General features: G+C 50.0%; 1 protein-coding gene across 1 annotated transcript; it reads left to right on the top strand.

The window, feature by feature from the left end:
• Positions 1-396: 396 nt before the first annotated feature.
• ATP6AP1 (ATPase H+ transporting accessory protein 1) lies at positions 397-26,144 on the top strand. The gene is made up of 10 exons (XM_060252487.1): positions 397-515; positions 7,006-7,132; positions 9,692-9,766; positions 11,834-12,027; positions 13,875-13,915; positions 15,396-15,481; positions 16,575-16,810; positions 18,116-18,163; positions 22,297-22,528; positions 25,213-26,144. The coding sequence occupies exons 1-10, from the start codon at positions 409-411 to the stop codon at positions 25,420-25,422; spliced, it is 1,356 nt and encodes a 451-aa protein (XP_060108470.1). The 5' UTR covers positions 397-408; the 3' UTR covers positions 25,423-26,144.
• The last annotated feature ends 168 nt before the right edge of the window (positions 26,145-26,312 follow it).

A 26,312-nucleotide genomic window follows, 5' to 3' on the forward strand; every position in this document is an offset into this window, starting at 1 on the left:
ATTTCCAATGGAGGGAAGGCATTTAAAAGGTGCGGTCCCTTTAGACGTGATGGCCAGAACTCCCTTTGGAGTTCAATTATGCTTGTCACACCCTTGCTCCTGGCCCCACCCCCAAAGTCCCCAGATATTTCTTGAATTTGACTTGGCAACCCTATTGTTCCATCTGAAGGTTGGCAACCCTTAAAGGCAGCCAATCTTGCAGCGCGGGGAGGAGCAACCCTGCAACCCATAAGAAGCAAATCAGAGAATCCCCGGCGCAGGCTCCTATTGGTCAGCGTCGGTTCCTTTCCTCCTTCGTGCCCTGATTGGTCTTGGCTGCAGTCGACGTCACCTTTCGCGTTTTGATTGGCTGCGGCGCGCCGGGCGAGCAGGCAACGGGCAGAGGGCGAAAGGAAGCAGGAAGGAAAAATGGCGTTGCGGGAGGCGGCGGGGCGGCTGGTGCTGCTGCTCTCGGCGCTGGCGGCGTCCGCGGTGCGGGCAGGGCAGGTCCCCTTGCTGGCCTGGTCGAGCCAGAGGTAGGAAAGCGGAACGGGGGCGTCTCCATAGTCCTGGAGAGGAGGGCAGCAGATTCGAGTTGGCTGCATTCTCACGAGTGGCTGAACTCGGGTGTTTGACCTTCGGGCGCTCTTCGGCTGCTCTCGCGTAGTGAAAAGGGGAAAGGTGACGGACGCGCGCATGCAAAGCGGGAATGGGGGCTGACTGCTTGTCTCTGGGGAATGCGCACTTGGTGGGGCGTCCCCCCCCCCCCCCCCGCCTCTAGATTTTGCCCTGTGTGGGCAGCCTGAAAGCTCAGCCTGGTTTGATCCTGGAAGTTTTTCTTCTCTGAAATCGAAATAGCACCCAATACGATTTGTGTTTTTAATGGTTTCTGCATTTTTACATTTTTATGATTGAGGTTTACTGCTATTGAAACTTTTATTAGGCATTTGTTGGTAAGAATCCAGATAATAGGAAGCAGGAGGCAATGCAATTATGTTATAAGAGAAAATGCGGCTTAAAACTACAAACATCTAAATGTAGTATAAAATCAAGGGTGGTCTTTTTTTTTTTTTTTTAAAGGATCCTGTCAATACTTCTTTGCTTCCCGAAGCCAATAAACCTGTCCTATTCTGTTTGATTATTGCCTAACTGTGAAAATATGCAAGAAAATAATCATTCATTGAGCCATACGTACAAGTAGAGTAAAAGCGTATTTGTTTAACGTTTAAATAGCACAGAGCTTACTTTACAACTTTGCTGAGAATTCTCAGCCTCGGTTAGTACCAATACTGGGAGAGGGGGAAATAAACTGAAAGGGATAAGATAGGATGGGATGGGAAGAGTGAAGCTGGAGAGGGAGGAACAGGTAAGGTATATATTGAGGTTCATATCGTTACTATGAGAGAGCCAGTTTGATGTAGTGGTTAAGTATGTGGACTCTTATCTGGGAGAACCGGAATGTCCTTGAGTCAGCCATAGCCTCACAGAGTTGTTCTTGAAAGGGCAGCTGCTGTGAGAGCCCTCTCAGCCCTACCCACCTTACAGGGTGTCTGTTGTGGGGAAAGAAGATATAGGAGATTGTAAATGGCTCTGAGTCTTTGATTCAGAGAGAAGGCGGGGTATAAATCTGCAATTCTTCTAGTTTTGATGTGTAAGCCGCTCTGAGCCTGCTTCGGCAGGGAAGGATGTGAAAGAGAGAGAGAGAAAGAAAGAAAGAAAGAAAGAAAGAGAAAGAAAGAAAGAAAGAAAGAAAGAGAAAGAAAGAAAGAAAGAAAGAAAGAAAGAAAGAAAGAAAGAAAGAAAGAAAGAAAGAAAGAAAGAAAGAAAGAAAGAAAGAAAGAAAGAAAGAAAGAAAGAGTCAGCCCTGGTTAGTTCTTGTATGGCAGACAAGCAAAGAAGCCCAGGGTTGCTATGCAGAGGCAGGCAACGGCACACCACCTCTGGTTGCCTCTTGCACCTGGATCTTTGTCAGACTTCAGAAGCTAAGTAAGGTCAGCCCTGGTTAGTTCTTGGATCGGAGACCAGCAAGGAAGCCCAGAGTCGCTATGCAGAGGCAGCCAACACACCCCAGTTTCTCTCTTCCTTGGCCTGGATGGTCCCGGCTGGCTAAATCTCGTCAGATCTTCAGAAGCAAAGCTGGGTCGGCCCCGGTTATGACTTGGATGGGAGGCCCTGGGTTGCTACGCAGAGGTAGGCAATGGCCAAACCCACCTCTGCTTGCCTCTTGCCCTGATCTGGATGGATCTTGTCAGTCCTCAGAAGCTAAGCAGGGTCAGCCCTGGTTAGTACTTGAATGGGAGATACCTCCCCCCCCCCCCGTCCAAGGAAGTCCAGGGTTGCTACGCAGAGGCAGGCCATGGCAAACGACCTTTGTTTGTCTCTTCCTTGACCTGGATGACCGACCTGGCCCAGTCTTATCAAACCAGAAGCTTAGCAGGTTCAGCCCTGCTTAGAACTTGGATGGGAAACGACCAAAAGGACGTCCAGGGGTTGCTAGGCAGAGGCAGTCAATGGCAAAACCGCCTCTTGCCTTGAGCTGTGGATGGCTTAAGCTGGCCTGATCTTGTCAGACCTTGGAATCCTAACAGGGCCAGACTGCTTAGTCCTTGGATGGGAGGAACTGAGGAAGCCCAAGGGCAGGCCACGGCACACCGCCTCTGCTCGTCTCTCCCCTTGAAAGCCTCCCGCTCTTGTGAGCAGTGTTCCCTCTGAGCTGAGTTCGTGTGAGCTGGCTCACAATTTTTTAAGCTCCGGCTTACAGGTTTTTGTCTCCGCTCAGGAAACATGGCCCCGGAGGAAGCTGATCGATGCAGCAGCTCACAGCTTTAATGCCAGTAGCTCACAAAGTAGATTTTTTTTTGGCTCACAAGACTCCGCAGCTTAGAGGGAGCATGGCTTGTGAGTCTGATGCAACTTGAGAACACGCAATTATTCTTATGGCGTCAAATGCTTCCGTCAGTGTGGCTGACAAACACAGTAGACCAGGGGGGCCAACGGTAGCTCTCCAGATGTTTTCTGCCTACAATTCCCATCAGCCCCAGCCATTGGCCATGCTGGCTGGAGCTGATGGGAGTTGTAGGCAAAAAAAAACATCTGGAGAGCTATTGTTGGCCACCCCTGCAGTAGACGATCAGTGCTATCCTAAGTAAAGTTCAAACACTTTCTAAACCTGTTGGTGTCAGGGGGCTTAGAAAGGCTTGATTCTGGTTAGGATAGTGCAGTATGTGTGGAAAGGAAGCTTAAAATCTCATGGCGGCTTTAACAGTAGTAGAAGAAGAAGATATTGGATTTGTATCCCACCCTTCACTCTGAAAGAGCCCCGTGGCACAGAGTGGTAAAGCTGCAGTACTGTAGTCTGAGCTCTCTGCTCATGACCTGAGTTCGATCCCAGCGGAAGCTGGGTTCAGGTCGCCGGCTCAAGGTTGACTCAGCCTTTCCATCCTTCCGAGGTGGGTCAAATGAGGACTCAGCTTGCTGGGGGGAAAGTGTAGATGACTGGGGAAGGCAAGGGCAAACAACCCCGTGAAAAGTCCAGCAGGGCCATGAAAATGTCATGATGCGACGTCACCCCAGAGTCGGAAACAACTGGTGCTTGTTTCCAAAAACATTAAGTCCCATTCCACCTCAATTTGACGAAACCACAGAACAGAGGAAAGTAACCAAAGCATGACGGGACAACAGAAAGGTGAAACAGAATCAGGCACAAATTAACTCAAAAGCAAACCGAGTCAAGTCCATCTAGTTTAAGAAGAAGAAGAAATTGGATTTATATCCCAGCCTCCACTCCGAATCTCAGAGTCTCAGAGTGGCTCACAATCTCCTTTACCCTCCTCCCCCACAACAGACACCCTGTGAGGTGGGTGGGACTGAGAGAGCTCTCCCAGCAGCTGCCCTTTCAAGGACAACTCCTGCAAGAGCTATGGCTGACCCAAGGCCATTCCAGCAGCTGCAAGTGGAGGAGTGGGGAATCAAACCTTGTGAGGTAGGTGGGGCTGAGAGAGCTTTCCCAGAAGCTGCCCTTTCAAGGACAACTCCTTGCAGAGCTATGGCTGACCCAAGGCCATTCCAGCAGCTGCAAATGGAGGAGTGGGGAATCAAACCCAGATAAGAAGAATTGCAGATTTATACCCCGCCCTTCTCTCTGAATCAGAGTCTCAGAGCGGCTTATAATCCCCCATATCTTCTCCCCTCACAACAGACACCCTGTGAGGTGGGTGGGGCTGAGAGGGCTCTCAGCAGCTGCCCTTTCAAGGACAACTCCTTTCAGAGCTATGGCCGACCCAAGGCCATTCCAGCAGCTGCAAGTGGAGGAGTGGGGAATCAAACCCCTAGGTTCTCCCAGATAAGAGTCCGCACACTTCACCGCTATACCAAACTGGCTCTCCTACATCAAACTTCAGCCCAGGTCTGAAGGTGGGCCATTTTGGGTTAATGTTAGGGGTAATCCTATACAAACCTTGTAAGATAGATAGGAGCTCTTGGTAGCTTGGCTGGCCTGGTGACGGGTGGACATTGCAGAGAGTGGAATGCCTGTTTGCTGGGTGAAGTGGATTCTTAGGCTTCCTGCGGTAATATGAGGAACTGACACTGTGAGAGGTTTTGCTTTCCCTTTGTTCAGGGGTGTATATCCCTGGCTTCTCACAGGGACAAGCCAGTATTTGGAGGGGTTGAAAATTAACCGATTCTATTGCTTCCAGTAATCTCAAATGGTTATAGTCTTGGTTCAAATCCTTGTTTTGCTTGCTGGATTCTCTTGGACCAGTGGTGGGTTCTGAGTCTCGCCTGCCTCACAGGGCCGCTGTTAGGATAAAATGAGGAAAGGGAAGCCATGTGGTTTTGGGAAAGTAAGAGGAGCTGTAGGGAAGCTACAGCCAATCGGTCATCTTATGGCATTGTGAATCCAGCTAAAAATTCACAGGTGGGACAAGGTGAGACCAGCATGCAAATCAGATGCACTTTAGTGCAGAGGGGAGCAGTTTATAAAGCTTGCCTTGCATCTATCTAGGAGGGCCTATCTGTGTTATGACACTTCGTGAAATGAGCTAGACAGAGAGCCGCTTTGGTGTAGCGGTTAAGCGTGCAGACTCTTACATGGGTTTGATTCCAGGTCTGATTCCCCACTCCTCCGCTTGCAGCTGCTGGAATGGCCTTGGGTCAGCCACAGCTCTGGCAGAGCTGTCCTTGAAAGGACAACTTCTGTGGAGTTCTCTCAGCCCCACTCACCTCACAGGGTGTCTGTTGTGGGAGAGGAAGGGAAAGGAGATTGCGACCACTCTGAGACTCTGAAATTCAGAGTATAGGGCGGGATATAAATCCAATATCATCATCTTCTCCTATTTCTTTGCATTTGGTCTCTGGAGTAGCAGCCGTCAATCATTTTTTACAATTGTGGCCCAGTACCAAGTAGCATAGAACGAAGTATGAATTCAGTGGTTCCTTTAAGACCCACAAAGTTGTATTCAAGGTATAAGCTTTCGTGCGCAAGGACACCTTCAGATACGGTGAAACAGAATTTCCTTCACCAGAATGTACAGGAAAGGGGTGTGTGTGTTTAGTTTTCAGGAAGAGCCAATTATAGTCAAAACAGAGACAAGTAAAAACGGAAATTACCAGACTATACATATAAGTGGAGGGCGTGATCAGTAAACTATCATACTTCATAATAGAGATGGTTTAATATATACAGAGGTGCCACCGAATTCAAACTTTCTTCTACTGCTTCAGATCAACATGGCTGCCCACCTGGATTTAACAATAAACATGTCTGTTCTGTTGGTTTTTCCTCTTTTCTCCAGTGGTGGACCCAGCATCCATGGTAAAGGGATCTGTGATAGAAAAACCAGGAAATACCCTTGTCTGAATCTCTGGGGAAATGACTGTCGTTGAAGTAAATGCTCTTACTTCAGTAAAGCCAGTTTGATGTAGTGGTTAAGTGGGCGGACTCTTATCTGGGAGAACCGGGTTTGATTCCCCACTCCTCCACTTGCACCTGCTGGAATGGGCTTGGGTCAGCCATAGCTCTGGCAGAGGTTGTCCTTGAAAAGGCAGCTGCTGTGAGAGTCCTCTCACCCCACCCACATCACAGGGTGTCTGTTGTGGGGTGGAGGGAAGGTAAAGGAGACTGTGAGCCATTCTGAGATTCGGAGTGGAGGGTGGGATATAAATCCAATTTCTTCTTCTTCTTAAACTAGATGGACTTGACTCGGTTTGCTTTTGAGTTAATTTGTGCCTGATTCTGATTCAACCTTTCTGTTGTCCCGTCATGCTTTGGTTACTTTCCTCTGTTCTGTGGTTTCGTCAAATTGAGGTGGAATGGGACTTAATGTTTTTGGAAAGCCTATATCCTTTATGGACTGTTAAGGAATGCCAGGAACCTGAAGGACTTGGTCTTACGAGACTATTCTTTCACATGGACTATCCCTAACTGCGGTGTGAGGCAGCAATCTCGCAGGAAAGTCTGACACAGAGTGTTGGACTGGATGAGCCAATGACCTGATCCAACATGGCTTCTCTTATGTTCTCATGAATTTTTTTAAAAAGAGTTTGGAATCCTTGTTCGAGATCCTGAAGGTGCAGCAGTCCACATCTTTGAGACATCTAGGAACCAAAATATCTGGATGTGCAAGGCCATCCGGTTCTCCTGTTTCCCTCAAGTGTGTGTGGAAAGATAGGGCTAGTTTTGGAGAGCAGTGCACCGTTATAGTATCTCGCCCTTTGTTACAACCAGGGCCTTTTTTGTAGCGGGAACTTTGCATATCAGGCCACACCCTCCTGATGAAGCCAATCCTCCAAGAGCTTACACAGGGTTCTTCTTACAGGGTCTACTGTAAGCTCCAAGAGGATTGGCTACCTCAGGGGCGGAGTGGCCTAATATTTGTGCACATTGGATAGAATATGATGCAGCTTTATATGCATTCACGTTCTTAAGGTCAGGGGAAGCCTTCTCTGTAAGGAAAGAGAGCCTAACAGTAGTCGTCTTTGTCTCCCTCTGACCCCTTCTCTCTCCCTTCCCTTCGGTGGGGGCAGCTCTTTATGGTCCCCCTTGGCGGCTCCTCACGAGGGGCACGTGGTCACCGAAACACAGCTGGCGGCTTTGCTGGACTCGGCACTAAACAACGGGCCCCATAATGTGCTGCTGCTGCTTCAGGACAAAGTGAGTATTTGTGGTTTGCTCTCTGTCTGGCAGCTTCCCTAGTTAATATTTGAAGCTGAAGAGTAACAACTTCCACCTGAGACCCCTTCTATTGTGGAAGTGCTGAGAACTCTTAGCCTGAAGCACATAACTCTTGGCGCATAACTCTTGACCTTACACCTACTTTGATCAAATCTGGACCATGTGGCATACAATAAGACGCTGGATGCAATATGTATGCCCTTGATTAGGACATAAGGCTGTAGAATAAGAGGCCTCAGGGATATCTTGAAGTCTTTGTCACTTCATTAAATTTCCTTGTAGTCCAGCATTGTTCTGTTGTTTTATTGGACATATATGGACATATGAAGCTGCCTTATACTGAATCAGACCCTGGGTCCATCAGAGTCAGTGTGGTCTACTCAGACTGGCAGCAGATCTCCAGGGTCTCAAGCTGAGGTTTTTCACACCTATTTGCTTGGAACCTTTTTAGTAGAAGATGCCGGGGATTGAACCTGGGACCTTCTGCTTACCAAGCAGATGCTCTACCGCTGAGCCACTGCCCCTCCCCTGATTGGCAGTGGCTCTCCAGGGTCTCAAGCTGAGGTTTTTCACACCTATTTGCCTGGAACCTTTTTAGTAGAAGATGCCGGGGATTGAACCTGGGACCTTCTGCTTCCCAAGCAGATGCTCTACCACTGAGCCACCGTCCCTCCCCTGTATTCTGTGTTATGAACCAATATATGTACTTACCTTTCTGACCTCTGAAGAAGACCAGTCTAGGTCAAAACACGTCAGGTCAAGTTGAGTGGTTTTATGATTGTACATCGATAGAGGCTTATGATGGGCCCTTAAATGGTTTTAGCTTTCAACAATAAATACACGTATGCTTGTTTATGATTTATTTTACAGTTTGTTTTTATTGTTTGGCCCTTTAGTTGCATATTAACCTTAGGTCTCTTACTAAAGCAAAGGTGGCCAAACTTGCTTAACGTAAGAGCCACACAGAATAAACGTCAGATGTTTGAGAGCCAGAAGGAAGGAAAGGAAAGGAAATAGTTGGGGGGAGGGAGAGGTGGAAAGAAAGCAACTTTTAACTTTAAATGCATTCTCCGAGCCGCCCTGAGCCTGCTTCGGTGGGGAGGGCGAGGATATAAATCTAATAAATAATCCAGAGAATGATGCCTTCTCCAAGCTGACTGATGGGGTAGTGGGGGATTTGAGAGCCGCACAATATGTGTGCGAGAGCCACAGTATGGCCACCCCTGTCCAAAGAGTCAATACAAACTCCACACTCGAGTTTCTTTCCATCACACCCAGGGATGAGCAAAAGGGAACTTCCAAGGCAGAGGGAAGACAATGAGGACGTGACGTGCAAAGTCATGCCTTCCAATCACGTGGCCAAGGCAAAGAAGCGACGTCTCCTTCACTGACTCCCATGGGGGTACGGAAGAGATTGGAAACTCTGAGTTTCCCCTTCTGCTCTGAAGGCTGTGATCCTGAATCCTCAAAGGGATTGAAAACCACCTCTGGACAACGACAGCTCGTCAAGAAGCCATGCAGTTGGAAGGAGGGCTGTTCCCAGAAAGTTATTTTGCCTTCCTAATGCAGGGAAGGAAGGGAGAATTTAGAGCCCTACATGACCCAATCCGTCTGAATGAGACAATTAGTGATCTCAGCACAAGCCGGCAGCCTAGTCATTAGGCTAAAGTGCAAACCAAAGGGACCCCTTGGAACTTTACACTTGGAGGAATCCAGGCTTTAGGCCGGGGTGGCTAAACTGTGGCTTGGGAGCCACATGTGGCTCTTTCATGCATATTGTGTGGCTCTCAAAGCCCACTGCCCCATCAGCTGGCTTGGAGAAAGCTTTTGTCTCTTTAAATCACTTCTCCAAGCCAATCCATTTACAGTTAAAGTTGCTTTCTTTCCACCTCTCCCTCCCTCCCCCATATATCTGCCTTCCTTCCTTCCATTGAAAAATTAAAGATACAATAACAGAGAGCTAAAGGAACTAGAATATACTTCCTTCCTTCCTTCCTTCCTTCCTTCCTTCCTTCCTTCCTTCCTTCCTTCCTTCCTTCCTTCCTTCCTTCCTTCCTTCCTTCCTTCCTTCCTTCCTTCCTTCCTTCCTTCCTCTCTCAAACATCTGACGTACATGTCTTGCAACTCTCAAACATCTGACATTTATTCTGTGTGGCTCTTACGTTAAGCAAGTTTGGCCACCCCTGTTCTAAACTGTACTCTGTACAATGCCTACCTTTTAAACTGTTTTAATTATTATTCTTGGCTTGGAGAATGCATTTAGAGTTGCTTTCTTTCTACTTCTCCTCCTCCCCATCTATTTCCCTGCCTGCCTGCCTCCCTCTCTTAAACACCTGACATTCATGTCCTGTGGCTCTCAAACATCTGACGTTTATTCTGTGTGGCTCTTACGTTAAGCAAGTTTGGCCACCCCGGTATAGGACGTGGGGAGGGGTCAGCCTGCCTCTGAATCCGGCAGCCGGCAGAGTAACCGCTACACAGTTAAGGCTTTCAAAAAACAAGTGCTTTAAGAGGTTAACGAAACGTCTCCTCCCTCAGCTCAGCGTTGAGGATTTCACCGCCTATGGAGGGGTTTTTGGCAACAAGCCGGACAGCGCCTTCCCCAATCTGGAGGTAAGAAAGAATGAGTGGTGTGCCACAGTGAGTCATTGATTCCTGTCCCATCGCATACATGATTGTACTTCTTGTTGGGCCGCCGTATCAGTGGACTGTCCAGAGAGCAAGAAAAAGGGGAGGGACTTGGAGCACAATCACGAGTTCGCATTCTTGCCCAACCACTTCCTTCTCTTTCCAGCGCATGCATTATCTGACACACACCCGCTCACGCACACACACAGAAAGCCTCATTCCTTCACTTTAAGTCCAGAGTCAGTACACAAACACAGACAATGGCAAACCACCTCCGTTTGTCTCTTCCTTGATCTGGGTGGCCTAAGCTAGCCCGATCTTGTCAGATCTTGGAAGGTAAGCGGGGTCAGCCCAACCTGTGAAAGCCCAACCTGGCCTGATCTTGGAACCTAAGCAGGATTAACCCTACTTAGTACTTGGATGGTAAGGCCTCACCTGGAGTCTTGTGTTCAGTTTTGGGGCAACGCATTTTAAGAAGGATATATAGACAAGCTGGAACGGGTCCAGAGGAGGGTGACGAAGATGGTGAGGGGTCTGGAGACCAAGTCCTATGAGGAAAGGTTGAAGGAGCTGGGCATGTTTATCTGGAGAGGAGATGGCTGAGAGGTGATAGGATCACCATCTTCAAGTACTTGAAGGGCTGTCCTATAGAGGATGGCGTGGAATTGTTTTCTGTGGCCCCGGAAGGTAGGACCAGAACCAATGGGTTGAAATTAAATCAAAAGAGTTTCCGGCTCAACATTAGGAAGAACTTCCTGACCGTTAGAGCGGTTCCTCAGTGGAACAGGTTCCTTGGGAGGTGGTGAGCTCTCCTTCCTTAGAGGTTTTGAAACAGAGGCTATATGGCCATCTGACAGCAATGAAGATCCTGTGAATTTAGGGGGAAGTGTTTGTGAGTTTCCTGCATTGTGCAGGGGGTTGGACTAGATGGCCCTGGAGGTTCCGTCCAACTCTAGGATTCTATTAGGAAGAACTTCCTGACCGTTAGAGGTGTTCCTCAGCGGAACAGGCTTTCTTGGGAGGTGGTGGGCTCACCTCCCTTGGAGGTTTTTCAACAGAGGCTAGATGGCCATCTGACAGCAATGAAGATCCTGTGAATTTAGGGGGAGGTGTTTGTGAGTTTCCTGCATTGTGCAGGGGGTTGGACTAGATGACCCTAGAGGTTCCGTCCAACTCTAGGATTATATTAGGAAGAACTTCCTGACCGTTAGAGCCGTTCTTCAGTGGAACAGGCTTCCTCGGGAGGTGGTGGGCTCTCCTTCCTTGGAGGTTTTGAAACAGAGGCTAGATGGCCATCTGACAGCAATGAAGATCCTGTGAATTAGGCAGATCATGAGAAGGAGGGCAGAAAGGGTTGCCTCAGTGCTCATGCCCCTTACATGCTCATGAGAGGACTGGAGACCAAGTCCTATGAGGAAAGGTTGAAGGAGCTGGGCATGTTTAGCTTGGAGAGGAGGCAGCTGAGAGATGATAGGATCACTATCTTCCAGTACTTGAAGGGCTGTCATCTAGAGGAGGGTGCAGTATTGTTTTCTGTGGCCCCAGAAGGTAGGACCAGAACCAATGGGTTGAAATTAAATCAAAAGAGTTTCCATCTCAACATTAGGAAGAACTTCCTGACCGCTAGAGTGATTCCTCAGTAGGACAGGCTTCCTCGGGAGGTGGTGGGCTCTCCTTCCTTGGAGGATTTTAAACAGAGGCTAGATGGCCATCTGACAGCAATGAGGATCCTTTGTGAGTTTTCTGCACTGTGCAGAAGGTCCCTTCCTATTCTATGATTCTAAGCCCAGGATTGCTACACAGGGGCAGGCAATGACAAACCACCTCTGAACCTCACTTGCCTTGAAACCCTATGGGGTTGCCAAAAATCAGTTGCAACTTGATGGCAAGAAAGAAAGAAAAAAGCGTACTAAAAACTGTGCAAGCCCCCTCTTCCCAAGTACAAACTTAGAAAGCTATAAACATGAAACGTTGAGCCGTTTGGGAACTCCCATCAGCCCTGCCATTTGCAAGGTGTGATTCGGTCTCTTTCTCTCCCTCATTGCCTGCTAGAACGCCTTGGCCGCAGCTCCGTCTTCCCTGGTGCTTCCTTCCGTCGACTGGTTTGCAGCCAGTGCCGTCCCCGCTTTCTTGAAAGCCAAGCTGGGCATCGCGCCTCTCCACGTGGATCAGAACACCCTGCAGGAGCTGAAGCTCAACGCCAGCCTCCCCGCCCTGCTGTTGGTACGACTGCCATACACCACCGGGTGGGTATCCAGCTCAGCACGAGGAAGAACTTCCTGACAGAGCAGTTCCGCAGTGGAACAGGCTCCCTCAGGATGTGGTGGGTTCTCCAGTGTGTTGTTGGAACCCACATGGCTTTTCTTATGTTCTTGTGTCAGGGGAGGTGATGATCTGTATTCTTGGTGCTTGGGGGAGCAACAGTGGGAGGGCTTCTAGTGTCCTGGCCCCACTGATGGGCCTCCTGATGGCACCTGGGTCTTTTTGGCCACTGTGTGACACAGAGTGTTGGATTGGATGGGCCACTGGCCTGAGGGCTTCTAGTGTCCTGGCCCCACTGATGGACCTCCTGATGGCACCTGGCTTTTTTTGGCCACTGTGTGACACAGAGTGTTTGACTGGATGGACCATTGGCCTGATCCAGCATGGCTTCTCCTTATGTCTGGGGCAGTGATACTCCGTATTCTTGGTGCTTGGGCGGGGCACAGTGGAAGGGCTTCTAGTGTCCTGGCCCCACTGATGGACCTCTTGATGGCACCTGGGTTTTTTGGCCACTGTATGACACAGAGTGTTGGATTGGATGGGCCACTGGCCTGAGGGCTTCTAGTGTCCTGGCCCCACTGATGGACCTCCTGATGGCACCTGGCTTTTTTTGGCCACTGTGTGACACAGAGTGTTTGACTGGATGGACCATTGGCCTGATCCAGCATGGCTTCTCCTTATGTCTGGGGCAGTGATACTCCGTATTCTTGGTGCTTGGGCGGGGCACAGTGGAAGGGCTTCTAGTGTCCTGGCCCCACTGATGACCTCTTGATGGCACCTGGGTTTTTTGGCCACTGTGTGACACAGAGTGTTGGATTGGATGGGCCATTAGCCTGATCCAGCATGGCTTCTCTTAGAAGATGATGATATTGGGTTTATATCCCGCCCTGCACTCCGAAGAGTCTCAGAGCGGCCCACAATCTCCTTGACCTTCCTCCCCCACAACAGACACCGTGTGAGGTGGGTGGGGCTGAGACGACTCTCACAGCAGCTGCCCTTTCAAGGACAACCTCTGCCAGAGCTATGGCTGACCCAAGGCCATGCCAGCAGGTGCAAGTGGAGGAATGGGGAATCAAACCCGGTTCTCCCAGATAAGAGTGCGCACACTTAACCACTACACCAAACTGGCTCTTACATTCTTATGTATGGGGCAGTGATGCTCTGTATTCTTGGTACTAGGGGGGCAACAGTGGGAGGGCTTCTGGAGTTCTGGCCTTGCTGGTGGGCCTCCTGATGGCCCCTGGTTTTTGGCCACTGTGTGACACAGAGTGTTAGACTGGATGGGCCATTGGCCTGATCTAACATGGCTTCTCTTATGTTCCTTTTGTGGAGGTTTTTAAACAGAGGCTAGACAGCCATCTGGCAGCAACGCTGATCCTGTGAACTTAGGGGGAGGTGTTTGTGAATTTCCTGCGTTGTGCAGGGGGTTGGACTAGATGACCCTGGTGGTCCCTTCCAACTCTGATTCTGTGATTCCCCTCTCCCAACTGAGAGTAAGAAAGCGGTTTTGCTTTGATATGCAGGTGATACCCCCCTTTTGGCTTGTATAAGTGTTATTCTTCCCACTCAGATAGTGACCATTGCCCTGGGATTCTACAACAGAGCAAAAGGTGACACTTATACTTTCAGCAAAAAAGAGGAAGAATCCAGTAGTCTTAAAGACTAACAAAATTTGGGGAAGGGGAGGCGCTTCTGCTACATCTCCATCTCCAGTTATACTGTTAGACAGATCGGTATAGCGAAGACACTTTCTCTTGTCAGTGGCGGACTTTAGTTTCGCACCTTGGAGAGATGCTTTACTCACGCACCTGTTCCTTCCTCCCCACACCAGGTCCAGTCTGATGGCGCCGAAAGAGGTTCTGACCAGCAATGGTGAGTAAGCACAGGATCCGTTCCTCTGAAGGTATTTTAGAGTAGGTTGGCTGGGCTGAACTTAGTCCAATTCAAGAAATATCTGGGGACTCTGGGGGTGGAGCCAGGAGACATTGGGGGCGGAGCCAGGAGCAAGGTTGTGACAAGCATGACTGAACTCCAAAGGGAATTCTGGCCACCACATTTAAAGGGACCGAACACCTTTTAAAGGCCTTCCCTCCACTGGAAATAATGGATAGGGGCACCATCTTTTGGGGCTCATAGAATTGGACCCCGTGGTTCAGTCTTCTTGAAACCTGGAAGGTGTTTTGAAGAGAGGCACCGGATGCTGTGCTGAAAATATGGTGCCTCTACCTCAAAAAACAGCCCCCCCCCCCCCCCCCCAGAGCTCCAGACACCCACAGACCAATTCACCCTATGGGAATCAGTCTTCATAAGGAATAGCGGAGTGCTCAGCAGACATTTCCGCCCCTGCTTTCTGATGACCTTGAAGTGGGGAGAGGGCCTCCAAAGCAGGGGATCCCCTGCCCCCACCTGGGGATTGGCACCCTTAGCTGAAAAGCCTCTCCGTGACAAAAGCCACTACTTGGAATGTTGCTCTTGGGCTAGTGTTAACACTGCCTCAGGGGAGTTTGGTCTCTTATAGAACTTTGTGGAACAGGAGCTTGTCACCTGACACCCTAACCTGCACATGTCACTTCATGAGCCCTAATGGTTACCTGAGGAGAGGTTAATCCTGTCAGGATGTCAGTAGGGACGTTTTGCAGGGGTTTCTAAGGAAGAGAAGAAAGGATAGACAAAGAGGGCTGAAATCTGAGGGGCAGGTGGTGGTGCTGCTGGATTGGGCAGAAGGTCGCTCCTATGTATTTATCTATTTATTTTATTATATTTGTATCCCGCCCTCCCCTGACAGGCTCAGTGCAGCTAACAGCAATTAAAACAACATAAAATGAAATTGTTACAATAAAATGGCAATACGCTATTAAAACATCTCGACATACACAGTTTTAATCCCTAGATGGCGTTATTATTACTTCTCGATTAACGCTGTTTACTGTGGTGTTATTGGATGTTATATTTCTGTTTGGGTTGGGTTAAGATATTCATGCTGTGGGGTGGCGAAGTACTGGATGCCTCCATTAGATGTCAAAAGCCTGTTGAAACAGTTCTGTCTTGCAGGCCCTGCGGAATAGTGGCAAGTCCCACAGGGCCCTGATGTTTTCTGGGGGAGCACTCCAGAGGGCAGGGGCTGCCACCGAAAAGGCTCTTGCCATGGCAGTGGACAGCTGAGCATCCTTTGGCCTGGGGATTGTTAAGAGGTTTTGAGGGCTTGATTGTAGTGCTCTCTGAGGCTCATGTGGGGAAAGGCAGTCCTGGAGGTAGACAGGTCCTAGGCCATATAAGGCTTCCTACTGCCACGCCTTGGGCCTGGGCGCGGAGGTTGTCTGTTTTTTTTTGTTAATTACCTTTCTCCATACAGATGAAATTCTGGGGCAGGTTTTGAGTGCTCTCCAATCGGAGGACATCCCCTACACAGCCATCCTTACAGCGCTGCGGCCTTCGCGGGTATGTACCTCTTCTGAGCCCTGACACGGGTAGCCCAGGCTAGCCCGATCTCATCAGATCTCGGAAACTAAGCAGGGTCCGCCCTGGCTAGTATTTGTAAGGGCGACCTCAAGGAAATACCAGAGTCGTGACACAGAGGCAGACGATGGCAGGCCACCTCTGAAATGTCTCTTGCCTAAAAACAAGTCTAGTTCGCCCTCTAGTGGTGTGTAACACTAAAAGAGCTAGAGCTTCTGGTTGCCTGACAATCTTAAGATCTCCTGGCTATTCTACGCACAAGGCCATACATTAATTAATTGTTTCTTTATCATTCTTATCATAACTATCTTAATCATACTTGATTCTGACTTTCCTCTCAGGAAGCTCAGTGTGGATGGCGCAATGTGGTCTGCACATTTCCCTCTACTCTCAAAAACTTTGTGAGATAGGTGAGGTTAAGCGGTTGGCCCAAGGTTACCTGGGAATTTGAACCCAAGTCTTCCGAGTTACAGTCTGACGTCAGACCTTTCTGGTTCACCACCTCTGTGTAATGGGTCGGAGGCCTCAGCATTCTACCTCCATTAGAATATAGCACAGTATTTTCCCCTGTCAAACATGTTCCAGAAATAGTTTCCCTCTAATTTTTTAAAAACTTTCTCCTTCCCAATACCTTTGGAAAGGGGTTGTCCCCATTCTCCGCAGCTGGAGACGAGCTTTTCATAATTAGCAGTTCTCTGTGGTGAAAAATAATTGTGCGGCACCTTGGACTCAACAAAATCCATTCTGCCACAAGCCTCTTCAGATGTAGGATATGTACATCCAGGGCTTTTTTTTTTGGGGGGGGGGGGTAGAAAAAAACCAGCAGGAACTCATTTGCCTATTAAGCCACAGCCCCTGATGCCAAGCTAGCTGGAACTGTGTTCCGGTGCATTCCTGCTCAAAAAAAGCCCTGCAATAGGCTATTATCTTGGCTTGAGACTTGACCGGTACAAAATACCACATAACGACCATCCCACATAACCACCAAGCCTAGCCACAATGTGTAGACCTTCCACAAGCTAGCCCTCTGAACCTCTCCCAAGCCTGTATCTTTGCCCATTCCTCCCCCGCCCAGGTTGTCCGAGACGTCTCCGATTTGGCCCCCGAGAAGGTGGGACGGCAGCTGCTCCAGAAGGATGAGACGCTTTCACCGCTTCAGTACCCAAAAACTGGGACCCCCAAGATCCTCTTCTGGGCCAGCAATTTCTCCTTGAGCTTCAATAAGACGTTGTACGACCTTACGAACCTCACGTTTGGGAATAACACCCCTGTCAATGTGGACGGTTCCAAGACAACTCAAGACTTTTCCTTGTGAGTTTTTTTCTGGGGGTGGTGATGGTTGTAGGTGTAAAGTTGCCCACAGAAATGAACGCAGTGTTCCCTCTAAGCTGAGTTAGTGTGAGCTAGCTCACAGGTTTTTTTGGTCTCTGGCTCACACATTTTCATCTTAGCTCAGAAGGATGGCCCCAGAGTGAACTAACGTATGCAGTAGCCAAATCGCTCGCTCACCACTTTAATGCCAGCAGTTCACAAAGTAGAATTTTTGCTCACAAGACTCTGCAGCTTTGAGGGAACAAAATTCAAACAGTTTCCATGTGGGGGGTGGGGTGCAGGTTGGAGGTGAACTGGACGGGAATGAAGCTATGGGTGAGAAGGGTTCTTGCAGGAATGTCAACTCCAGCACCAATAAAAAGCCAGATTCTGCTCTGCTTGGTAAGCAGAAGGTCCCAGGTTCAATCCCTGGCATCTTCCAACTAAAAAAAAAAAGCGTCCAGGTCTCTCTCTCTTGGCTTGACTTCGCGAACGAAGATTCAAGAAAGGTGCAGTAGTCCGCGTCTGCTGCAGGCTCGCTGGTGGCTGACAAGACCAATGCGGGACAGGCAGGTCCGGCCACAGTGGCTGCAGGGAAAAGTCTGATTTGGGGATTGGTGCTGTAGCAGTGCGATTCTTCCTCGATCTCCTTTTGTCCTCAAGACCAGCTATGCGTGCGTTCTCAAAGGAAGAGACAGCCTGGTGGATGGTGCGCCTCCATGCTTTGCGATCTGAGGCTAGGTCAGACCACTGGTGATGGTTAATGCAACAGGTACCAAGGGATTTCTTCAAGGAGTCCTTGAACCTCTTCTTTGCTGCCCCTCTATTTCGATGGCCGGTGGAAAGTTTGCCATACAGGGCAATCTTGGGAAGGCGGTGGTTTTCCATCCTGGAGATATGCTCTGCCCAGCGCAGCTGCGTCTTCAACAGCAATGCCTCGATGCTTGTAACCTCCGCCCGCTTGAGGACTTCAGTGTTGGTCACAAAGTCACTCCAGTGGATGTTAAGGATGGTGCGAAGGCAGCGCTGATGAAAGCGCTCAAGGAGTCACAGGTGATGACGGTATAAAACCCACGATTCGGAGCCGTAGATGAGGGTTGTCATCACAACCTGAGGGTTGTCATCACAACCAGGTAAATAGGCATGAAAAACCTCAGCTTGTGACCCTGGAGAGCCGCTGCCAGTCTGAGTAGACAAGACTGATTTCGATGGACCGAAGGTCTGGTTCAGTATAAGGCAGCTTCATATGTTCATATATGATTTGGGGCTGATGCTCTCTCTTCTGGTGTTTTCTCCCTGCTTCAGGTTGGAGATGAAGTATGAAAATGTGGGCGGGAATCCCATGACAGTCAGGTACGTATTGCGACCAGGGTTTCTTCTTATCCTGCTCTTGTCCTACGAAATATAATTTCCCAGCCATTTATTCTTCTTAAATCTATGGAAATAATGAGCTGGGTTGAGTCCGAGAGCCAGTTTGGTGTAGCAGTTAAGTGTGCGGACTCTTCACCGAGAGAACCGGGTTTGATTCTCCACTCCTCCACTTGCAGCTGCTGGAATGGCTTGGGTCAGCCATAGCTCTCACAGGAGTTGTTCTTGAAAGGTCAGCTGCTGTGAGAGCCTCACTCACCTCACAGGGTGTCTGTTGTGGGGGGGGGGAGAAGATATAGGAGATTGTAAGGCACTCTGAGTCTCTGGTTCAGAGAGAAGGGTGGGGTATAAATCTGCAGTCGTTGTCTTCTTGAGAGCCTGTTTAGCGTGGCGGCGAAGAGCGTAGATTCTAAGCTGGGAGAACCGGGTTTGATCCCCCACTCCTCCAACTTGCAGCTGCTGCGTGATCTTGGGTGAGTCATAAGTTCCCTGAGCTGTTCTTTCAAGAGCTGTTCTCTCAGAGCTCTCTCAGCCCCACCTGCCTCACAGGGGTGTCTGTTGTGGGGAGAGGAAGGGAAGAACGTAAGCCGCTCTTAAGACTACAAGTGAAGGGTGGGATATAAATCCAATCTCTTCTCCTCCTCCTCCTTCTCTGCAGCAGGACTGTTTTGTCCCCCCCCCTGCCCCAATCCAAGTTTTGAGATGAACCTCTTCCATCTCCAGCGTGACCGGAAACTTCTATCTAGGGCTGATGATTTGGCAGTGAGCGGCTCACTAGGCAATTGCTTAGGGCGCCAGCCTTCTGCAGGTGCCAAATTGGGAACCCCCATCATGTGACTTTTCATTTTCCCCACAATTCATCTGTTTTTGAAAACTGGTTGTCAGTGAGGGGGAGCGCCAGAAATTAGCCTCGCCTAGGGTGCCAGAGTCTAGGTCCAGCTGTGCTTCTATCACATGGTGTCGCAATGCAAACGGGACCATGGAGGAGAGACTAAGCCACAACAGGCCACGTCTGGGCACTGTTGTGCTTCTATCACATGGCATCTCATGATGTTTCCCAGTAAAGGGGGGGGTTTGCACACAGGCCGATGCAGTGTGGTTAATATTTAGAAGGCTGTGGCTGAAACGTTGCCTCCCCCTCCTCCCCCCCCACCCCGTATTTCAAACTCTTATTTATTTTTATTTTTTAAATTTAATTCGATTTTTAGCCCGCCCTTCCCATAGAACAGGCTCAGGGTGGGTGACATCATAAAAACAATCTACAGTAAAAAAAAAAACCAATTTAAAATATATGAAATCTAAAATTACAGAATGTAATGAAGATATTGGATTTCTATCCCGCCCGCCACTCCGATTTTCAGAGTCTCAGAGCGGCTCACAATCTCCTTTACCTTCCTCCCCAACAACAGACACCCCGTGAGGTGGGTGGGGCTGAGAGAGCTCTCACAGCAGCTGCCCTTTCGAGGACATAGTCTCAGAGCGGCCTACAATCTCCTTTCCCTTTCTCCCCCACAACAGACACCCTGTGAGGTGGGTGGGGCTGAGAGAGCTCTGACAGCAGCTGCCCTTTCAAGGACAGAGTCTCAGAGCGGCCTACAATCTCCTTTCCCTTCCCCCCCACAGCACATACCCTGTGAGGTGGGTGGGGCTGGAGAGGGCTCTCACAGCAGCTGCCCTTTCAAGGACAACCTCTGCCAGAGCTATGGCTGACTCAAGGCCATTCCAGCAGGTGCAAGGGGAGGAGTGGGGAATCAAACCCGGTTCTCCCAGATAAGAGTCCGCACACTTAACCACTACACCAAACTGGCTCTGCTAGTAGAGGCTAAAATGGCAAATTCTGCCTTGCAGACATGGCCTATTGTCCAGGTCCAGCAGGTCTTATAGCACTGGGATGGAACGAAGGTGGGGAGACCGATAACAAGTGATGTCCACTGCCTCAGCTGAACGCCTGACAAAAGAGCTCTGTTTTACAGACCCTGCGGAATTGAATAAGATCCCACAGTGCCTGGATCTCCAGGATCCCTTGATTCCTAGGAAAGGAAAGGTTCCCTGTGCAAACACCAGTCGTTCCCGACTCTGGGGTGATGCTGCTTTCACAACGTTTTCACAGCAAACTTTTTACGGGGTGGTTTGCCATTGCCTTCCTGAGTCATCTCCACTTTCCCCCCAGCAAGGTGGGGACTCACTTGACCGACCTCAGAAGGATGGAAGGCTGAGTCCACCTGGAGCCAGCTACCTGAGCCAGCTTCCGCTGAAATCGAACTCAGGTTGTGAGCAGAGGGCTCCGACTGCAATACTGCAGCTTTACCACTCTGCGCCATGGGACTCCTAACCCACTATGATTTCATAGGCAGGGTTCTGTATCCATTTGGAGAACAGCAGTAACAGTCTACAGGGAAGGCCTCTGTTAGGGGTTTAAAAAGGTAGTCCCCCGTGCTAAGCACCAGTCGTTTCCGATTCTGGGGTGACGTTGCTTTTACATCGTTTTCACGGCAGACTTTTTATGGGGTGCTTTGCTATTGCCTTCCCCAGTCATTCTACACTTCCCCCTCACCCCCCAGCAAGCTGGGCCCTCGTTTTATTGACCTCGGAAGGATGGAAGGCTGAGTCGGCCTTGAGCCAGCTCCCTGAACTCCGCTTCCGCCAGGATTGAACTCTGGGTGTGAGCAGAGAGTTTGACTGCAGTACTGCAGCTTTACCACACTGCGCCACAGGGCTCTTATGTTAGGAGTTTAGGTCCTACTAAAGAAGACTTACGGGGAAGGGCTGTGGCTCCAGTAGTAGAGCCTCTGCTTGGTGTGCAGAAGGTCACAGGTTCAATCCGTGGTGTCCCCAGCTTAGAGGACGTGGTAACAGGCATTGCGAACAACCTCAGTCTGAGACCCTGGAGAGCCACTGCCAGTCTTGAGTAGATAGTATCGCTCTTGATGGACCAAGGGTCTGATTTCCCGATAAATAAGTTTGGTGTAGTGGTTAAGTGTGTGAATTCTTATCTATGAGAACTGGGTTTGAGTTCCCACTCCTCCACTTGCAGCTGCTGGAATGGCCTTGGGTCAGCTATAGTTCTCGCAGAACTGTCCTTGAAAGGGCAGCTTCTAGGAGAGCTCTCTCAGCCCCACATACCTCACAGGGTGTCTGTTGTGGGGGAGGAAGGGAAAGGAGATTGTGAGCCGCTCTGAGACTCTTCGGAGTGGAGGGCGGGATATAAATCCAATATCTTCATCTACCTCACAGGGTGTCTGTTGTGGGGGAAGAAGGGAAAGGAGATTGTGAGCCGCTCTGAGACTCTTCGGAGTGGAGGGCGGGATATAAATCCAATATCTTCATCTACCTCACAGGGTGTCTGTTGTGGGGGAGGAAGGGAAAGGAGATTGTGAGCCGCTCTGAGACTCTTCGGAGTGGAGGGCGGGATATAAATCCAATATCTTCATCTACCTCACAGGGTGTCTGTTGTGGGGGAGGAAGGGAAAGGAGATTGTGAGCCGCTCTGAGACTCTTCGGAGTGGAGGGCGGGATATAAATCCAATATCTTCATCTACCTCACAGAGTGTCTGTTGTGGGGGAGGAAGGTAAAGGAGATTGTGAGCTGCTCTGAGACTCTTCAGAGTGGAGGGCGGGATCTAAATCCAATATCCTCCTCCTCCTTCACAGTTTTTGAAGATATCAACTGACAGAGTGCTCTTGGGCAGCTGGGATTGTATCTGTGACTTTTGTGCCCTACCCACTGAAGGAAACTGGGGTGGAGTGTACAGATTTCTCCTTCATTTTAACCTCACAAGAGGCCCATGAAAAGTATTAATAGGCTTGAGGTCAGCTTTTTTTGTAGCAGGAACTCCTTTGCATATTAGGCCATACACCCCTGAGGTAGTCAATCCTCCAAGAGCTTACAGGGCTCTTAGTACAGGGCCTACTGTAAACTCTTGGAGGATTGGCTACATCCGGGGTGTGTGGCCTAATATGCAGAGGAGTTCCTGCTTCAAAAAGAGCCGTGCTCCAAGTTATCCATCGAGCTTCACAGCGGAGCGGGGGCAAAAGATCCTCCTCTCACTGCCCTTCACCTACTTTGACCCCCCTCTCTCTCTACGTTTCTCTCTCTTTCTGCTTTCCCGCCCTGCAAGGTTCCACGTGAGAAACCGCCGCTACAACGTCTCTGCCCGGTTCTGGTTTAGCCTTTACTTAGTGGAGGTGATCCACGGTGGAGGCCCCGTCGTGAACTTCACCGCCACCCAGATCACAGCCCCCAGCAACTATTCGTTCAGCTGCGTCCAGGTCAGCAGCTTTCCAGCTTCGGAGGCCCTCCTGATACCTGGCAGCGATCACGGCTGGAAGCTGACGATGACAAATTTTCAGGTAGGCCAGGCTGGGTGGGTAGAGGTGTGGCGGGCCGGTCTCGTGTCTGCTAGTTGGCCCTGGCCACGCCCTTCTCGGTATACCGACCTGAAAGGGCCATTCCATTTTGGTGCCTCAGGGTATTGCTGCCACCACGGTCCCTGTCCGGGGCTCTAGTTAGGTGGAACAGACTCCTAGCCTCTCTCTGGACTCACTCGGAACCCTGCTCAGGGCTTCCCATGGAACTTTGGGGCTCCCCTGGAGCATTGGCAACCAGCTCTTTTGCCACTTCTCCCCACTCTAGGGACTCCCCAACCCACTCCTAGTATTCCAGGCGGTTGGGGGAACTAGGTGGTACAGAGGGACTCCGCTTTGAACAAACGTAACATTTATTTAAAGTATGCAACTATTTACAGGCATTTTTTTAAAAAAGTGAACGGAAGAAATAAATCAAAGTAGGGAAAAATGCTCCTTCTTTCCCTATTAGAATGCTTGCTGGATGACATGCAGGGCAGTCACCTTACTTGGACTGGAAGCTTGACCATAGCTTCTGTCTGCACTCCAAGACGACTCAATGGACTGCCAACTTTAACTGTCCTCCAAGACTGAACTGCCAGCTTCCCCTCATACCTTTAATGGACTGTTTTCCCGCCCAAATTCTCCAATATAAATTCCAGTTCCCGCCCAGGATCTGGTCTACCCTCCTGCAGCCTTCTGGGCAGGGCTTTTTCTACCAAAAAAGCCCTGCCCAGAAGGCTGCAGGAGGGTAGACCAGATCCTGGGTGGGAACTGGAACCCAGCCGGAACTCATTTTCATATTAGGCCACACCCCCTGGCATCACCATTGCTTTGCGTGGGGCTTCTTTTGTAGAAAAAGCCCAGCAGGGACTCATTTGCATATTAGGCCACCACCCTCTGATGTCAAGCCAGCCGAAACGGCGTTCCTGTGCGTTCTTGCTCAAAAAAAAAAAGCCCTGCTTCTGGGAGACCAGCTTGAAAGACTTCCCGTCTCTCTAGGAGGCCTCCTCAGAATTGCTGCTTCCAGACAGGAGGCAATGGGGTGGGGGGGAGAGGAGGAAGAGACTAGGCCCCAAAGCCTGCCTCCAGTTAAATGCAGGCCTAAAATGGCGTTTCTCCGCAAGAGGAGAAGGAGGTTCGATTTGATGGATTGAGACCTGTGGGAAGATTGACCAAGCATCTGCCCTTCCAAGCTCCGCTATTTGAACTCCCTTTGTTTTCTGGCAAACTTTTCCCCTCATGCTTCCAAAATACTAGAACTTTTGAGGGTATCCAATTAAGCTGACGAACGCTAGATTCAGGATGGACAAAAGGAAATGCTTCTTTACCTGCCAAGTGACCGAAATGTGGAATTGGCTGCCAGAGGATGCAGTGATGACTGCAGGCATCGACAACTTTAAAAGGGAATTAGGGTTGTAGGGGAGAGATCTGTCAGTGGCTACTAGCCATGGTGACTAAAAGGAATGTCTGCGTTCAGAGGCGGTAAGCTTCTTCACACTAGCGGCAGGAGGCTACATCAGGGAAGGCCTTGGGCTCTATGCCCTGTTGTTAGCCCTCCAGAGGAACTGGTTGGCTGCTGTGTGAGATGGGATGCTGGACTAGGTGGACCACTGGTCTGATCCAGCAGGGCTCTTCTGATGTTCTTATGAAGGCTTCGGCCTCTCTGCCCTGTTGTTGGCCCTCCAGCAGAACAGGTTGGCCACTGCATGAGACGGGATGCTGGACTAGATGGACCACTGGTCTGATCCAGCAGGGCTCTTCTGATGTTCTTATGAAGGCCTCGGCCTCTCTGCCCTGTTGTTGGCCCTCCAGAAGAACAGGTTGGCCACTGTGTGAGACGGGATGCTGGACTAGATGGACCACTGGTCTGATCCAGCAGGGCTCTTCTGATGTTCTTATGAAGGCCTCAGCCTCTCTGCCCTGTTGTTGGCCCTCCAGAAGAACAGGTTGGCCACTGTGTGAGGCAGGATGCTGGACTAGATGGACCACTGGTCTGATCCAGCAGGGCTCTTCTGATGTTCTTATGAAGGCCTCAGCCTCTCTGCCCTGTTGTTGGCCCTCCGGAAGAACAGGTTGGCCACTGTGTGAGACAGGATGCTGGACTAGATGGACTACTGGTCTGATCCAACAGGGCTCTTCTGATGTTCTTATGAAGGCCTCAGCCTCTCTGCCCTGTTGTTGGCCCTCCAGAAGAACAGGTTGGCCACTGCATGAGACGGGATGCTGGACTAGATGGACCACTGGTCTGATCCAGCAGGGCTCTTCTCATGAAGGCCTCAGCCTCTCTGCCTTGTTGGCCCTCCAGAGAAACTGGTTGGCTATTGTATGAGCTGGGATACTGGACTAGATGGACTCCTGGTCTGATCCAGCAGGGCTGTTCCTTAAACTCTTCTGTCACTGAGATGTGGGAGGCTGTGTTTGTAGATAGCTCCGGCTAGGGAATGGGACAGAGGGAATCCTCCCTATCTGCAGGCTCTGCATCATGGCTCAGTGGAGAGCCGCTGCCAGTCTGAGAAGACAATACTGACTTTGATGGACCAAGGGTCTGATTCAGTAGAAGGCAGCTTCATATGTTCATATGGCTAAAGCAGCCCTCTGCTGCGAGACAACAGAGGTTTCCGCTGGGGTGGCGTGAGCGATCCTGTAGCCCACCTTCATCTCTGACTTGTGTCCTCCAAACCCTTCAGTTCCAGAGCTACAACGTGACCGGCCTGCGGTTCTCCTACGCCAGCGACTGCGCTGGCTTCTTCTCTCCCGGGATCTGGATGGGGCTGCTGACCTCCCTCCTCCTCGTCGCCATCTTCACCTACGGCCTTCACATGGTCATGAGCCTCAAGACCATGGACCGTTTCGACGACCCCAAGGGGCCCACCATCTCCGTGCCCCAGACGGAATAAGGGGGGCAGCTTCGTTGGCATTCTCCGCTCTGGGATTCAGACGCTGGCTTTGTTCCGGTCATTCCAGCCCTCACCGCATCTCTCCCACCCGTAGCTCGATGCATTAAATCTTTCTCTTCCTCTCCTTTCCTTGCCCCTTCTCCCCAGTAGCTGTTTCCTCAGTAACGTTCCCCTGATCGTCTATTCTCTGCCTTTTAAATCTTCCCTTAGCTTTCCCAGCTCCCAAAATTCACGGGTGACGTAGGCGCAAAGAAAGCAGGAGGGGAGGGGACGTCCTTCTGTGTGATGGAGAGGCAGATCCCCCATGTAGCATCAGGGTGTGGACAAATCTATTCCGGAACATTCTGCCTCTGCCACAGCCCATAGCTTCCCCCCCCTCTTTTTTTTTCTGGCGGAAGAGGTGTCGTTCTATTTCCTAACGTGACGTGGTGTACATATCTTTCACTTTTTTCTTGTTGCGATGGAAGATTTCTTGTTTTGCCTCACCTGGTCATCCTCGGTCTGCAGCCTCTTTTGTGCTGTATTCTAAGTGGTCCTTCTCGCCACCCTCTTTCCCCTGCTTATTTATTGATGTGACTTCTGTGATTTGGTTTTGTTTACAGTGATTCAGTACTTGGGACTCCCATGTTCCCCCTCACACTGGGCCAGCAGAGTCCCTTCCTGTGACCCTTTGCTGTCCCTCCACTGTGGAAGGATGTGAATAAAAAGAGGAAAAATTGGAATCTTGGACAGAGTGCAATTTCGGTTTCAATGCATTTCTTACCAGTGCCAGATTAAACTCTGTGGAAACCCCTAGGCCAGGGGTGTCAAACTCATTTGTTATGAGGGCCTAATCTGCCATAAATGAGACTTTGCTGGGCCGGGCCATATGTGATACCTATTTAAGATTA

Source organism: Heteronotia binoei, chromosome 13, assembly GCF_032191835.1.
Source record: "Heteronotia binoei isolate CCM8104 ecotype False Entrance Well chromosome 13, APGP_CSIRO_Hbin_v1, whole genome shotgun sequence".
NCBI lineage: Eukaryota > Metazoa > Chordata > Lepidosauria > Squamata > Gekkonidae > Heteronotia > Heteronotia binoei.

Bases quoted from the DNA above. Each gene is read 5' to 3' on its own strand.
- ATP6AP1 (XM_060252487.1), top strand. From the start codon at position 409: ATGGCGTTGCGGGAGGCGGCGGGGCGGCTGGTGCTGCTGCTCTCGGCG. The intron at 7,133-9,691 runs GTGAGTATTTGT...CTCCTCCCTCAG, and splicing joins TGCTGCTGCTTCAGGACAAA to CTCAGCGTTGAGGATTTCAC. The intron at 16,811-18,115 runs GTGAGTTTTTTT...TCCCTGCTTCAG, and splicing joins ACAACTCAAGACTTTTCCTT to GTTGGAGATGAAGTATGAAA.